Source organism: Drosophila miranda, chromosome XL (assembly GCF_003369915.1).
Source record: "Drosophila miranda strain MSH22 chromosome XL, D.miranda_PacBio2.1, whole genome shotgun sequence".
Taxonomy (NCBI): domain Eukaryota; kingdom Metazoa; phylum Arthropoda; class Insecta; order Diptera; family Drosophilidae; genus Drosophila; species Drosophila miranda.
In genome coordinates, this window is record NC_046673.1 from 6097201 (window position 1) to 6113459 (window position 16259).

Below are 16259 nucleotides of genomic sequence, written 5' to 3' on the forward strand. Positions count from 1 at the left end.
AATGTTCAAGAGACTCGACTGGACACAGTGGAGTGGGTGCATAGTGGGTGAAATGAGCAAACTATCAGGAAAAAACCTTTGGCTTCTAAAGTATGTAATATACCATTGGTCGGTTTTTGCAGAAAGATTTAGAAAAAAGTGAATAAGAGCAGGACATGATTATAAGTCATTTTAATTAGAGCCTACAAGTAATACCATTCGATAGAACATATCCCCGATGATGGAGAAAACACTTAGCTTTAAAAATATGACTTCCTCCTCGAAATCGGCGTAGCTGAAAGAGCACGTGGAAAATTGCAATGAGCTTCACAGCTGCCGCTTTCGCACCATATTTTAAGTTCGAAAGCCGATAACTGTTCGAGTTTTCAAACTAAAAATATAACAAAAAACCGATACAAACTCCTTGAAGAATTCTAAATGGATACTACAAAAAAAAACTGATTGAAATTCCAAATGGGGTTTTTTCCTGTCAGATTAGTCATTTCACCCACTGTGCTGTGGTAGCCGCATCACACCTCTGTCGCCTCCTTCTCTCTGTATTTTCCGGACTTTTCCGTCTTTTTATTATGATTGAGCAGCGGCAGCCGCAGCCGCAGCCCGGGAAAACTGGCTGCATACTTTAGCGATGAAAAAGCGGATTTACCAGGATCAGACTGAAAGCTGGGGGTTGGCTGCTTGAGGAAGTATGCTGAAGGATCTAAGCGGTGTGGTTGGGCGGCGGACAGCTGTAAATACTACGTTTGGATGGCCGCCACGCGGTGAAGCTTTATGCAAATAAAACTGTCGGCATGTAGGTTAGACGGAGACATTTTCGTATCCCCCACTCTATCGCTATGTCATCTTATTTTCCTTTGCTCACGGACAAATAATTGCCAAGGACAATGATGATGATGTAGCAAAGGGAAGAAGAAGAATCGGAAGCGTTGAAGTTGCTGAGGTGAATTTTTTTTTCCATGGCTAAAATAAACGAGGGGGAACGTTGGGAGTCGCTGCTACGGCCGAAACTCTACATTTTTAAACAAACTAGACTCAGTGTGATAACACAGGAGTCTGGATACAAAATTTGGCTGCTCTAGCTTTTGTAGTCTCTGAGTACTAATCGTCAAGCAAGATTGACAGACAGAATGACAGACAGACATGGTTATATCGATTCGGCTATTGATGCTGATCAACAATATATATAATTTCTGTGGTTAGAAACGTTTCCCTCTGTATGTAACACTCACCACAAATCTAAAATACTCCTAAGTATCGTATATCGTACGTATCGGGTATACAACAAAATATTCTGTAATATGGCACGGTGAAGCAGAAGGAAAGAGCAAAGGCGAGGGAGAAGAATGGGATATTGAAAGAACTACAATTTTTGTATAACGATAATGGTTACAGACGAACTAATAAAACCTTGAAGTCAGACGAAAATAAATCTTTATCTTTCAGAAAAACAGCAATCATGAGCAAGCCGAATTGAATTCAATCTTGGGCTACATTAAGAAAGAAAAAGTTGTTCATATAACTGCTTTGTTTTTGAATAATTTTTCCTACTGCAGATATTTTATATTGTGGTCTCTACAGAAAGAACTACCTTAAAATAATATCAAAATGTATGCTAAATCACAAGTTCCACAAAATCCAAAGTTCTTCTTTAATTTAACTATCTTATAATTTCTTATTATACCCAGTACTCGAAGCCTTCTTCTGCCCTCAGAAGGAATGAAAATCTGTGGCATCCACAATTTGTAAAGATTGCCGATTTAGATTGATTCGTTATTATAGCCAGAAAGAACAAATAATATTGCATTCCCTCTCCCTCACGCACTCTTCCTCGTGCTGTGTGCCACCTCTGGCGGAGGGGAGCGACATAGCAATAAGCATACTGCCTGATTGATATTGTCCTTTGCATTAGACTAAAAATATGTTTTGGCCCAAAACTAAGAAAACTAAGAGAAATGATCTCTCATATGATGTTTGATGCATGTAAATACAATGGCTATACCTGATGATGTGTGCATCGACACAAAGTTTAAGTTTTTCCCATTTTGTACGTTCTTTTAAGTTTGTCATTATCTTGGAGTGCTTTGGATTTTGTAATTTGGAATTACATAAATTCTCGTGTTTGGTTTTTTACTAAAAAAGAAAAGACACCTCCGCTTCATTCTGGATCTTCATTGATCCGATCGTCACGTTTTTTCAGTATTTTTTTGAGTATAAAAGAGTAAATTCAGTAAAAAATAGAATAGTAGTGTTCTTCTTAGCTGTCCATAAGTATTCGAAACTGGACTGACATTAATGGATGCCATTTTTTGGCGTTTAGGAACACTCTATAAGCGGCCCTCTCGATGTACTTTGAACTAGCTCTCCTTTAAAGTACTGGAATGGGCCAAAAAGGTATTGTCTACTTAAGCTCAAGAGCTTTTGATAAAACCTTCGCATGTATATGTAGTTTTGAAGAGAAGTGTACCTATTTAAATGGCCTTCAATTGGAATTTTTTTGCGTTTTACCATTTTATTTGGCCTTATGCAGATGCTTAGCCTTGTCCTGGAATCGCGAGACCACCTGCCACCCCAGCTGGGCGCCATTAAGTGCATAATTCAATTTGTAAGGCCACTGACGCCACGACCAAGGCTGAGGGAGGCTTTGAGTTTGAGTGCCTCTAAAAGTATGCAAAGCAGCCGCAGACGAACAAACGCGCAAAGGACTCCACAAACAGAACAGCGCCCTCCGCACACACACACACACACACACACACACACACACATAGATCAGCCGGCACAAAGGAAATTAAGGTGGTCGTGGAGCGACGCTGGTATGTACATATAATGAAAATAAAGTAGCAGCTTTAGCGCATTTTTATGGTTATTATTTTTCTGTCAACTCTGTAGCTTGATGAGCCCGGGATGAACCGAAATAAAATATATGTACATATGCTGTACGAATGCTTCTGCAGAATGGAGTTGGAGCAACAGCAGAGGCTGGAGATAGAGGAGCTCCAGACAGACAAACGTACCTGCTATGCAAATGGGCAAGGGGATAAGGCAGGGGTCGGCGCTCGGGACCCTATTTGGCATGTCGAATTTTATAAAATCGGGTAATTCGGCGAACCAGTGTCTTCAATTCCCAACTAGATCCTGGAAATCCATCAGCAGCCCGCACCAGGACCATTTCAAGCATTGTTTTGATTCATGCTGGGCTCTACTGGAAATCACTAGCTGGGCTCTCCAGAAGGACACGTTCTTTCCCAATCTTCAATCCAATGTACTTCTTGTCTATATACGCATACAGCAGGTTGTAGTTAAAATTGTTTTTTTTTTTAAATTCGTTTTCCAGGGTGGTGTTAATTGATGACCAAAGTATGCAAAGTACAAACAACTTAGTAGACGTACCGATTACAATGTATTTCATGTATTATAAATGATTAAATTCGTGCAAATGAAATGATGAAAGCTTAACGTATAGCATTGTCTATATTTTAGTTTGGTTACAAAATTGAGATTTGTGTCATTTCCTGCCTGGCTTTTCATAGGGTACAAATTAAGCTTCTGTCACGAGCTTGACGCATCTTTCCACAGCTTAAGTGTTGCAAGGAAACTTCTCAAATAGTAGGCAATTAGTTCTCAACGAAGTCCAGTCCTCAATTTAGATGTCTTCTTCCTAACCTTCATTGTCATGGGAGGCTGCCTTACCTTTTCTTTCGCCCAATCTATTCAATTATAATTTATAATAAATTATAAACTTGAACTGCTGGCAGATGAAAATAACCAATTTTCATTACATTTTCCTCCTCTTGTGCCTTCAGTATCTTTCAAATAGCCGGCTCCAAATTTTCTTCAGCAAGAAGAAAGCAAGTTTGGTGAGATAGTGCCTGTTTCATAAAAAAACTTTTGATCGTTGCTTAACAAATCACTATCGACAATTGGCAGTTTTATTTATATGCCATCAAAAGCTTCTGGCTAAAACCAATGAACAAATGGCGAACTAATAATTCTATCGCATAGAGCAAGCACATAAGTCAAGTCTTCTTTCCAATAAGAATATGACTCCGTTTTTATGTCTCCATCACATCTGATTGCCACAAGAGAAGAACTATATTTATACTTTCCTATTTTATAATTTTCCGATTCCCGAATCAATTGAAAGAAACCTGAGGTACTCTGATCCCTTCTCAGATATTAATGAGTGATTAATTCAGTGATAGTTTTTCCGAGATAAATTATATGTGTACATTTATAGTTTCATAGAAATGTATAGTTTTTCAAGGTGAAGGAAATGTTTTTTTTTTCTTTTCTGTAGCTTGACCTATGACTTTAATGGTTCGAAGTTTCAAGAAAAATGTGCCAAAAATTGTAAATATATATTTTTTATTTTAAAGCTTAATATTTCACGAACTGTAGGATTCCGTTGAAAAGTTTTGAGATCAGTATACATAAGCTTTTCAGAGCTGCAAAGTTTTTTAAATATAAGTGCAACATACGGAGTATTCTGCATTTAACGGCCATATCTGTCGGATAACTGACTGCTCGAAAAACCACACCTTTCCCGGTGCATAATCTTATGACTCTATCTCTTCTGCTCTTAACGACAGTTCTACTTCAGATTAACTTCAATTAAAGGAGTCACCGCAAAACCCTACAACCGGAGATGAGGACGCGAAGAGTTCGTCCCTGACTAGTGGTGTGTTCTTCCATCTCTTTGTTTGCCTATGTCTGACGGGAAATTTATGCGGTCCTGGCTAATCCTCATGGGGGGTTTTGCTTAATCCTCAATGTAGGCACACCCATGCGCCCCCATGCACGGCCCCGAGACACAGTGGGCAAAACTGGAGCAAAAGTAGAGATTAATATGTTTAAAATTGCAAACACATCCTCTTAGATACTTTCAACTCAGAACCACTTTAAATCGAAACAAGAGTGCGAAAAATGCTATATTCCGAAACAAGTTCCGAATGCAGGAACGCAGTAACCTTCTAGACAGTCTTTATGAGTGTACCAATGAACCACCATGAACTTAAAATAAAATACGTTCATTCTAATTGCACAGACATAAAACTTCAGGTGAAAATACTCTTTATGGTAAATGTGCAATAGTTTTTTGTGCAATATTGTGCCAGAAACTTGTTCTTCCAAGTGCGACAGCTTATGACGACTTTGACGGCGAACAGCGGAGCCAATACCAACTAAAACTTAAAGTTTTGACTACTAAAACACGCAGTGGAGTATGCCTAATCGATATTAATGACGTTTTAATTGTATCGAAATACTTCAGTGCTCAATTTTGCGCCACCGGATTGGATGTTTCGCCCAGTGTGCGAGGATGAGACCAGAACCACAGTAAGTGGGGGGGTGGGCGAAATGGAGAGCTGTAGGAGTGCTTGGGTGGGGCACACACGTTCCGTACTCTACGGCTGTCGACTGCAGATTTCCCAGTTGCCTTGTAAATTTATCACATTAAAAAGTGGGAATTTTCAACAGAGTTGTTTGCACCATCCCCTCTCCATCTATATATAGGATTTCCTCCACCACCGTTTTACGCTTCCCATGGAACTCTCTTCGCGTATACATATGTATATCCAATGCGTTTACTCGCTTATGGAACTTCCTGTTTCGTCCCCGCTTTTAATTTCTTTCAGGCCTTTCTTTCCGCCCCTGCCACCCTGAGTTTCTCACTCGCCACTTGACACTGTCATTATGCAAATTAAATTGTGGCGAATTATTATCTTTATTCTTATATTCGGGTTTTCCTGTCCCCAAGTTTGTTTTTTCGTTTTTTTTTTTTTTTTTTTTTCGTGTTTCGTGGTTTCCTCCTCTTATTTTCGTAATTTATTTATACGCTTCTATATTTGTTTCTCCAACTTCATCTTGCTTTTGTTGTTCAAGTATATAATTCATAATTCGTGGGTCTTCTGCTCTTGTTTTGCCGTTGTTGTCGCCTATCAGATTGCTGACAAAGCAATAAAAGTTATTCTTGAAAGTTAACAAATCACTGGGTTTTCCGGAGTGGGCGTGCAGCCCATCAATGGGAGTGACCGGGTGCGGAGTTTCGGTGGGTCGGAGGTACGGGAGGGTATTCAGGAGAACTTAGGATTGCGGTTGGGGCAGGGGAACGGGAACGGGAACCTAAATCCGGATCTGAACGGCAGTGAAGATAAATATTGAAGGTATAACAGATTGGGAAAAGCTTTAAAATTTAAATATTATCATAATAATATCAATAAATCAAAATGGTGATGTGAAAAGATGTACAAATTAGTTCTAGCCGTTTTCATACCGCTCCGTCTCTCTTTCTCTTTCCAGCACACTGTACGAGGAAAAGTGTACATGAGAGCGAGAGAGAAACAGAGGAAGCAACGTTTTCTTCATTCTTGCTATAATAATGATCCGATATGATACAAATTCTGTAATCTAGTACATCTATCAGGTGGGATATCACAGAAGACGAAATTGATTTTCTCTTGCTCTCAGGAACGGTGATCAGGAATATACTTTAAGAGGTGGGAAACGCTTCCTTCTGTTCACAAATCTTATATATTCCTATACTCTTTGCGAATTGCGTATAAGGGGAAGTTCGAAATTCGTGGGAAACTGGGAAGTGGGAAATTCAACTGTTGGCATTCATTTAGTTTTGCTCACTCCTTCATTCTAAGTCATATGAGGGAATGCCAAACGCTTTCAAACGCTTTCTTGTAAACTAGTTCATTGTGTGCTTCGCACTCACTCAAATCAATTGAATCCGAATCAATCAATACATTTCATAATTCTATTCACATTAGAATAATTAACCGTGATACTATTCAACCAGCTATCCATTACATAAAGCAGTGCTCCGGTTTTCGCCACTATTGATGGTGTATCATTTTTATACCCGATACTCAAAATGAGTATGGGGTAAATGAATGTGTGTAACGCCCAGAAGGAAGCGTTTCCGACCCCATAAAGAATCAATAGCCGAATCGATTGAGCTATGCCTGTCTCTGAGACTACATGAGCTTAAGCAACAAAATGTTGTATCCAGACTGTTTCCTGTTATATCACACTGAATCAAGCTTTTTTTAGTTAAAAGACGAAGATCTGTGGCGTCTACAATTTTAAAGTTACGAAAAAATCAAAAAATCCCGAATCATAGAGAACCAGCATATCTACCAGATCTGGATCAGATCGGATCATTTTTAAAGCCAGAACGAACAAATCAATTTTAAGTGGCTACGCCACCCCTTCCACGTGCTTAATAATTCTCTTTCTCTCTCGCACACTCTTCATCGTACAGTGTTGGCCCTCTGGCGGAGGGGAGCGGGATATGACCACTGCTGTTAGTGTGAGAAGAAAGTGGAGAGAGAGAGACAGATTAAGCGAAATAAAAAACAGTTGCAGAAAAATCGGAACAGATAAAATATTTTTAATTTCTAATAAAAGAAACGGTTTATGCGGAGCACAAGAATAATCATTAGAACATAACCAGCGCTCTTGGTTCCTTACTTTCTCTCTACTTCTTCACATCTTTCATGACAAATACGATTGAGAGGGATCGCGAAGAGAGATTCCAGCATTAATCAAACAAATCAATTCATCTTTAAGAACCAAAATACCAATACCAATATCAAAAGACAGAGAGAGAGAGAGAGAGAGAGAGAGCTTGAGGCAGTCATCGGCTCCGATACCAATTCCGGCGTTCACGCTAAAAGAGGATAAGGCAAACAGATTGTAGGCGGAGGAGGGGAAAGCTCGTTGGGTCGGTTGTTGCTTTGGTTGAATGCACTATGGTCCAGAAAGCCGATTCTTAGGACAAAAATTGGGCATTTCTGCACACCCTACCCGATATATGTATTCGATATGTGTAACACCCAGATGTAAGCGTTTCCGACCCCATAAAGTATATATATTCTTGATCAGCGTGGTCGAAATCTCCCTCGGAAATCCTTTTGCGAACAGCCACACCAAAAAACTTAGAGAGAGAGAGGGAGAGAGCATGCAGCAGTCATCCGGCGCTTACTTATAGTTACGTATAAAATAGCATGTATACTTAAATTATAGGATTACATACGTACTGTATAATATACATATACTGACTGATTGCCGGGTATTATGGCTCAGAACATCCCTCCCCCTCGTTGAGCTTGACTTGGCGTTGTACCCACTGTACGTTTATTCGTTTCAATTAGATGCGACCGTTTTCGAAGAAGTTCACCACCCTCGCCCAGCTTTCCATGGCTTACTGTCCGCTGTCAAGGCTCTCTGTCGACCAAACTGCCCGTTCCCCGCTCGTCTCTAAATTAAGCCCCAAAGAAACGGACAACAGGGCACACACGCACGCTCTGCTGTTTGTCCAATCTGCGGCCAAGGGCAAAATGATATTGTTTATGAACGAAAGGAAGAAGGAAATCAGAGCTGAATATGGAGTGGGAGCTGGAAAAGAAGTGGAGAGAAGAGAAGTACAACAAAATTGGAAAACGGAAAGGAGGAATCAAAAAGCATTTAATTTAATTTCGGAATGAAACACAACAGAACTCAGAGCATCATAATAAACGGCTTTTGATGGGCATCCGGGAGTACTCAAGAGAGGGTGGGTTGAAAATCACGAATATCAACAAAAATCGGACAAAGCAAGTGCTGGAAATGGTGGAGAGCATGGGGGAGCGTGGTCGAAATTGTCAGGAGTCCGGAAGTGATTGATGTGCGCCTATTGCGGTATCCATAATGCGGCACCGAAACATGTTCGACTGATTTTCTGTCACCCCAAATGCGCAAGGACTTCGGGGCGTACCAGGCAGAGAACTTTACCGCAATGCAGGACCTCCAGGACGATATCAACAAGTCGTGGTCTTGTCTCACTCTGCAAACAAAACGGACGGACACAAGCAAGAAGCTAACAAAGGAAAATAGGATGACACGAAAGAAAGAGCAAACATGGAGGAACCACTTTAACCAGCTTTGTTTGTCTTCGAAGTTTTTGTTGGAATTCGACTGGCACCACTATAAATAGAAAACAACACTTAAGGACATGTCACAGACACTAGGACAGGCGCCAACGCAGAGCGAAGACTCCAATCGCCAGAACTGACAACCTGGCCGAGAAAATCATAAAAATCAAGAGAAGCCGGACAATCGAAAGAATTAAAAACGCGTCAAATCAAGGCTGGCTTACGATTTTATGCTGTCTTTTTCGTTTATGATGAACTTTTATTACTAGCGTTTACGCGTTCCCTTTCCTACGAGCTTTAACCATTTTCCATCATGACATGGAATTTTTTTTGCCTACCGTTGCTCATAAAAACGCAAATTTGGCACAAATGTTTCAGCCCTGTTTGCCGTGTCCAGGATGAATGGATCGACGAAAAGAGAAAAGTTTCCCCATAAAAAGAAGCTACAAAAAACGGGACGCGTAACCCTCTGAAGCCAGGATGAGCCCCTTTCTTTGGTGAATTCATTAGTAATATAATCGAGAGACTTAGGCAGAAAACAGGTCTATAGCTGTAAGATATAGGAGAGGGTACTACATAAGACCGGTGTCGGTATAGAGAGTCAACAGACTCTACATGAACTATTGATGCGAAGATAGTGATGACTTTGGTGGTGATGACACGCCATTCAAAGAACGGATGCCTTTTACATGGTCGGTGTCGGTGTCCTAGAAGACATTGCCATCTGTCAGTTACCGATTAATTCAACCGTTCTACATTTCACAAGTTGAGATAGTTTTATTGTTCTTTTTTATTTCGTTTGCTTTTACAATTGACCGCGCTAAAAAATGTGTTGCTTCTCTTTCTTTTGTGTGTTTAATTGAAAAATATAAGCAATTATTGGTAATAGGTAACTGCACTGTGTTATTCAAATAAATATAAAAGTATTGAGCGTTGGAAAAAACGAATGAAAATTAAATCAATTATACCATTCAAAACATTCAAAAATTGTTGTTTATAAATTAGATTGATTGGCTGCCAACTACAGTTTCGACTCAAAAAGAACACAAGAACAATGAAGAGTATTTCTGCTTCTAAGCTTCTAGATCAACAAGATGCGGAATGGAAATTAATGGAAGAACCTGCAAAGTAGGTCGGAACAAAAAACCAAACAAAAATTTGTATTGTACATATAATTGGCATCCGAATAGGCGGTAAAGTATTTTTCCTTCCACATTATTTTATCGGGATTTTCGAATTTCTGTATGAACAAAAAAGTTAAAAATTTAAGCTTTGATCTAATTTTGTCTGTCTAGTTCGTGTTTTGGTGCTATCAAAGGTTGGCATACCGATTTTAAATTGCTGAACAATCAACAATTCCACAAAGACGCAAGGACAGATAAACAAATCCAACAAGATAACGAAAATGCGCGTGTGTGCATGTCGCAATTACATGATTGTTATTCGCCAGGTCCGAATACTGACATATTAACAAACAATCATTTACGAACGCATTATGCTGGCAGTTTCGAAGGAATCAAGGTTGATTATTACTTATTTTATGCACATGGCAAAACATTTTTCATTTCGCTAATTCTAGCTAAAATAAGATTAAGTGATGGCCAAACAGCTCATCCGGCATTTAAGCTGCCTCTGAAGCAGTGTGCAACAAAAAACGAGCGGGAACGTTGTGAGCCTAGTCGCAGCGCCCAAAAGGGTGCACAATGCACCATGGAGGGTGTGTGAGAAAGAGGGATTGAGAAAGCGCGTGGAAGGAGTATAGAAGGTCCTCTAAAAGGTTTTCTTCGGACGGTCGGACAGACAGACATATGTAGCTATATCGACTCGGTTATTGAAGCTGGTCAATAAAATATATACATATATACCTTATGGGGTCGCATCCTGTTATAACGCCTGTTATATTTGTTTATCTACACGACACTAATATACAACTTTACTCCTTGAGTACCGCTTTACACTTGTGTAAAATGTTTTTCTTATTTTTCCTAAAAGTTTATTTACGGGAGTGCGGTAAAAGTCATGTAAAATAAGTTCACTGTTGAGCTATTGAGTTTCTACAATAGCGTAGACTTAAATCACGAAATATTTCGAAATAAGCTCACAATTTGTTGGATTATATTATACGAATGTGTATATGTATATGTATATGTATATGGTTTTGCTTAAAGCGAGAATTATATCATTCAATGAATTCAATTTTGTTTGGCATAGGTCGTATTATGTGGGAGCCAGGCGTCCAGACATCCTTCTGACCGCCACCACGGGTGCACTGACGGAATTGGTGGTTAATTCCCGGACTGTGAACCTCATTGATCAGATGCTATAATACCGTTGAGGCATTACCGGGACGTTAACGTCCACCAGGCTTCTCAGCTGAGGCACACCACAGGGCGGAGTCCTCTCGACACTCCTATGGAAGGTAGTAGTGAACGAAATTCTGCGGGTGATAGAGGGGGGTGGCTTTCGCGTGGTAGCTTATGCTAAGAAAACTTGTCTCAAAAAAGTCAGCCTAGTTCAACGAATGGCAGAGCTATGCATAGTTGGCGGGCTACGCACTACTCCAGGTGAAGCCCTGGATACCGTTCATGGAACAGAAAGTGGTAACACTTTCCGCCCTCAGAATGAGGGAAGCCAAACTATGGAAAGCATCCGCGTTTGGGCACTCGGGAATCCTGACGAGACTCCCACAATTACCAGGGAGGACAGACTATTATATCCCTACTAATCACCTCTCGACGTCTTTCCAGGTATCAATCAAACTTAGCGTGGACTGGATGGGCGAACCTGGATCTGCAAATGAGGTCCACATATACTGTGTTGGCTCAAAGTTAGGCGGCCGCGTGGGTGGAGGCGCCTACTGTGATGAGCTCAACATCAGGCTGCCGGATCATTGTACTGTGTTCTGGGCGGATGTTGTAGTACTCGAGGAGGCCATTTCTATTGTCTCGATCGAAGAAATGCTCGGCAAAGCTATACAGACAGTGCTCTGCAGATACTCGAGCCATCACGGGACACTGGCAGATTGTCACACACGCCTCTAGACTGTCAATTCCTCAGAATGCCGGAACGAGGAGGAGGAGGGGGCAATTCTCCACTTCTTCTGCCACTGCCCTGCCCAGGGATGCCGTAGTCTTCCTCTTATTCGGCCCCTTTCCTCACGGACATTTCGGACCTTTCCGAAAACAAACCAGGGATCTTGTCCCAATACATTCAAGCCATCGGATGGGACTGCCCTTAAAATGCAATAATTTGCCCACCACACTCCCATGCGGCATCCCAACGGACCCTTAATAGGTCCAAGTGAACTGGTTCGTCCTTCTCTTTTGGTACCGCCACAACCTAACCTAACATTTATATTTTTGAAGCCCCAAATCGACATATATGTAAGAAAACATTAGAGTTTAATACCAGGGTGTTATTGGCTGATGCATAGAGTAATTATAGTAAAATGCATACGATGAATTTTTGAACTTATATTTTATCTAAGCTGTGAATTTTGCTAGTTGTGAGTTTCAGTAAATTCAATATTTTTCCGGCTAACTTGCTAGATTTCAGTGCAATGTAAATATATTTTGTTAGAGATGGATACTCACCCATGATCCCAGTTGTGCCCGTAGGAGTCCCGGTAGCCTGTGCGCAGATTGCGCCGGATGGCGCTGCTGTTGACATTGTGGGAGAGAGCGGCGGGCAGGAGCAGGGCCATTTCTGGAAAGAGGCAGGAGAGGACCCTGGGTGAGTGTGGGGCTGAATGCACAATGCAGTTTGTTACATGAACGACTTTTGGCCCTTAGTCATCCGGGAGATATCAATTTGCTGGCAGCCATAGTTACCCCAGCCATGGCTCTCCAAAGACGGAATCCCGGCTCTTTTCCCGCGGCAATGAGCGATGTTCCGACTTGGCTTTCCTGTTTGCATTGCTGGTTGACCTCCTCATGCATCGAGTCAACATGCCATTAGCAAACGACTGAATAAAAAAGCACTGACGCCTAACAAACAGCTTCAAACATGTGATAACAAAGCGTCAAGGACTGCACCCTCCCAAACCCCCACAACGCCACCGACAACACGTCGCACTGTCACACACGCCCACCCTTTGGTTGTCCTCGGGAATGCCCTTGGCATGTTTCCTTTACCGTTGATACACTTACTCTGCTTACTCGATATAATTTACGCTTGCGATGTGTCTGCTATTTGCGTTCAATCATCACATCACAGCGCTAAAAGGGGAAAAGGCAAACAGATTGTAAGCGGAGGAGCGCAGATCTCATTGGGTCGACTGTTGACAATAGCCTTGTGGCGCTTTGGTTCGATGCACTATGGGCCAGAAAGCCGATTTTAGGACAAAAGTTGGGCATTTGTACACACCCTTAGCTAGTATGCTGCAATTTTTCAGTACCCGATATATTCCCGATATGTTAAAATATGTTAGCGGTATAATTTCTAAAGTTCTAATCAAATAGATCATAAGTTGGAAAGAGGGAAAACGAAGTGCCAGAAGTAATATTATAGCATATGTAAGTAACTAGCGGTCGTGGTTCATATCTTGCTCTCAATTTCTTCCAATCTATTGAGAGAAATCGCGGTCTCCGTGGCCAAAGCCCCTTCCCTCAGTGACCTTTTGCTGGCTGTTAATACGAACAGACTGAGAGAGAATTAGAGAGGGAAAATATTGTATACGACAAACTAAAAATGTACATAAAAGCCCTAATAGTTAATTAATTTAATTGTTATAAAATCTTTTTTTAGTTAAGCATATATTTTAGGGAAATTAATACCAATTATTTTTTAGTGATTTCAAAACCGATTTAAAACTGCTTTTCCCGAGACCGCTGTGCGATCTATTCTGCGAGCATTATAAAACACACACGACTCTTAATCGATTATAAACTCCTGGAAAAAAATATTTACGCCTGGATGATGTCACAGCCTGCAGCCTGCAGGATATTTGTAAGACTGTAAGGATATTTTCAAAGCGCTCACCCCATGTCTCTGAGTTAAAGGGGTGTGCGGCCAAGAAGTGTGTCTGTGGCTGGTGGCCCATATGTGCTGCATAATATTGGGCGCCGAAACACTCACAACTTATGCAAATTTAACAAAACAAGTCCTCAGCGAGGACAGAGGTGGAGACGCTCGCCCGCACTGACTCACACATCCATTTGCATAATCAAATGCAGGATGGCTGGCCTACCCATCGCCCAGCCGTCCAAGGTCTTGAGTCTGCTGCGCGGACTCCGCCCCGGGTATATTTATTTACTAGAAAAACTCAAGTTGAGTACTGCATATACTCGCATGTAGACATGGTCACCTAATGCTAATCGAATTAGTAGCATTTTTGTGTATTTCAAGGACCAAGGACCTGAAATATTGAATTTGACTTGAGAAACATGTTGAACTTTCGCGTACGAGTTGCCGATTCGAGAACAGTTTTTTAATCATCTTTGTCAGCAGGAAATCTACGACATACATACCTATATGCGACGCGTGCACCTGGGTGCACCTGTGGCCACTTCCCGGCTTGGTTGTGGAGCGGTGGCAAGGGGTCGCGACTGACAGAACCGCCGCTCAGGCAGTTCATCTTGGGCAATTACCAACTTGGCCAAGCGGGCGAGGTGACATTTACACAGTGGCACACATGTTCGTATGTACGAGTACCCCACACATTCAAGTTAATTGGAATTTAGCACATGGCGGCCCTGTGTGCCTGTGTGGGAGGGTGTGAGCGGAAAGCAATTATTTTTATAACGTTAATGAGCACAGCGCATTATTGCGGCTGAGGAGGACGCGGCGCCCTAGCTCCAGACCAGAGTCGGCACAAGCGCTGTGCGCACGTGTGGGGGAATGTCGCAGAGCAAAGCGAAACGCCCCAAATGAGGTGAACAAATTCCAAATTCCATGTAACTTTAACCGAATTTCTGAATTATTTAGATGGCAATTATCGCCGTGAAGGGAGTAGGGGCCCCGGTAATCCATATTTTATGGTTTCTTCTGGCACACTCCCATCTGTTCCTTAGCCCTTGCTTTTTTGTCTCTCAGTTACCACGTTTATCTTCATCCGCTGCCGCTCCAACTTAATCATTGTTCATGAGATTGTGACTGCTCTATTAATTTTTTTTTTTTGTCAAAAACTGTCATTGTATATTTGGGGACTTTCAATTTTATATGCATGTCTGTGTGCACATTAGCAAAAATAAAGTACCAGTAATTAAAAATGTAGTTTGTGGTATAACTGTTTATTTTTATTCCTCATCCATGCTGCTTATGTATTTTAGGATTTTGTAATATCCGATGCTAGTCGTGGATTTTCCATTTACGAAATTACCGCCAACAAACGGGCTGTAAAACAAATTGGGTTTGATGATCCTGAGAGCTTTTATAAAGCTGTTAAACATATGTTTTTCGGGGTGGCAGCGCTCTCATATTTGATTATTCTGCATTGCACTTAGTTTTATTAACAATTACCATCTGTACAATACAACAGAGCTCCAGGAGAGTGGAAAAACGTGGGTTACTGTACTGTAGTCCAGGCAAATATCCCTTTCTCGTGGCCGTCACCGCGACCGGCAGTAGAAAAAATCCTGGATCTGACCCAGTGCCCAATTGAATTGAACCCAATTTGAATTTGGTCGCCAATACCTCAGCAACACCGTCTGCGACCGTCTGGATGAAGACCTCCATCATTGTGCCAACATTTTTCCGCGTAGAGGTGCAATTCTGTTTGGGTAACTATCCACCGAGCTGCATAATTCCGACCAATTTTCACCGTATCGAGGATTATCACCACTAGTATCACGATATAGTGTAAACCATTTAAGGGCATGTACAAGCTGTTCTAGAGTTTACCACAATTTACTAATTGGAACATTACCGGAGACCCTCGCTGCCGGTAGCGTGCTCGTACCAAATGGGAGTACTCTGAACCCCAAATATTTTGTTTTGAAAAACTTTCAAATGCGTTGCTTATTTCTTTTTGGAAATTTATTAAGAAAATTAATAATGTTTGTTTTTCGTAATAGCCATATCTACAGTGGTGCTCATACACTTAAGCCATAAGAACTACACCAAGTATTTAAGCGAAAATCAAGAAAAGTTTTTTATTTTACAGCTCCCATTTTTTGTCTCAAATTAGTTCTATATGTCAGTGTTTTAATACAACAACAACCAAGTTATGAAAATATATAGTCAGCGAAATAATTCAAAAATCTGAAATCATCTCCAAAATGTCCTGCTCATATACTTAAGCCACCTCAAAAAAATGGTTAAAAAAGTTCAAATTTGCCCAGTATTCCTAGTATTTTTAATAAAACTACTTTAATATTTAGTAGGATGACCTTTCTGCTTAAGAAAAGT

General features: G+C 41.0%; 1 protein-coding gene across 2 annotated transcripts in view; it reads right to left on the reverse strand.

The window, feature by feature from the left end:
• The window catches only part of LOC108164872, a 122821-nt gene that overhangs the window by 8371 nt on the left and 98191 nt on the right, over positions 1-16259 (reverse strand). For both annotated transcript variants that reach the window (XM_017300815.2, XM_017300817.2), the window contains exon 4: positions 12506-12617. In XM_017300815.2, the coding sequence (XP_017156304.1) occupies positions 12506-12617 (112 nt within the window). The remainder of the gene's footprint in view (positions 1-12505; positions 12618-16259) is intronic.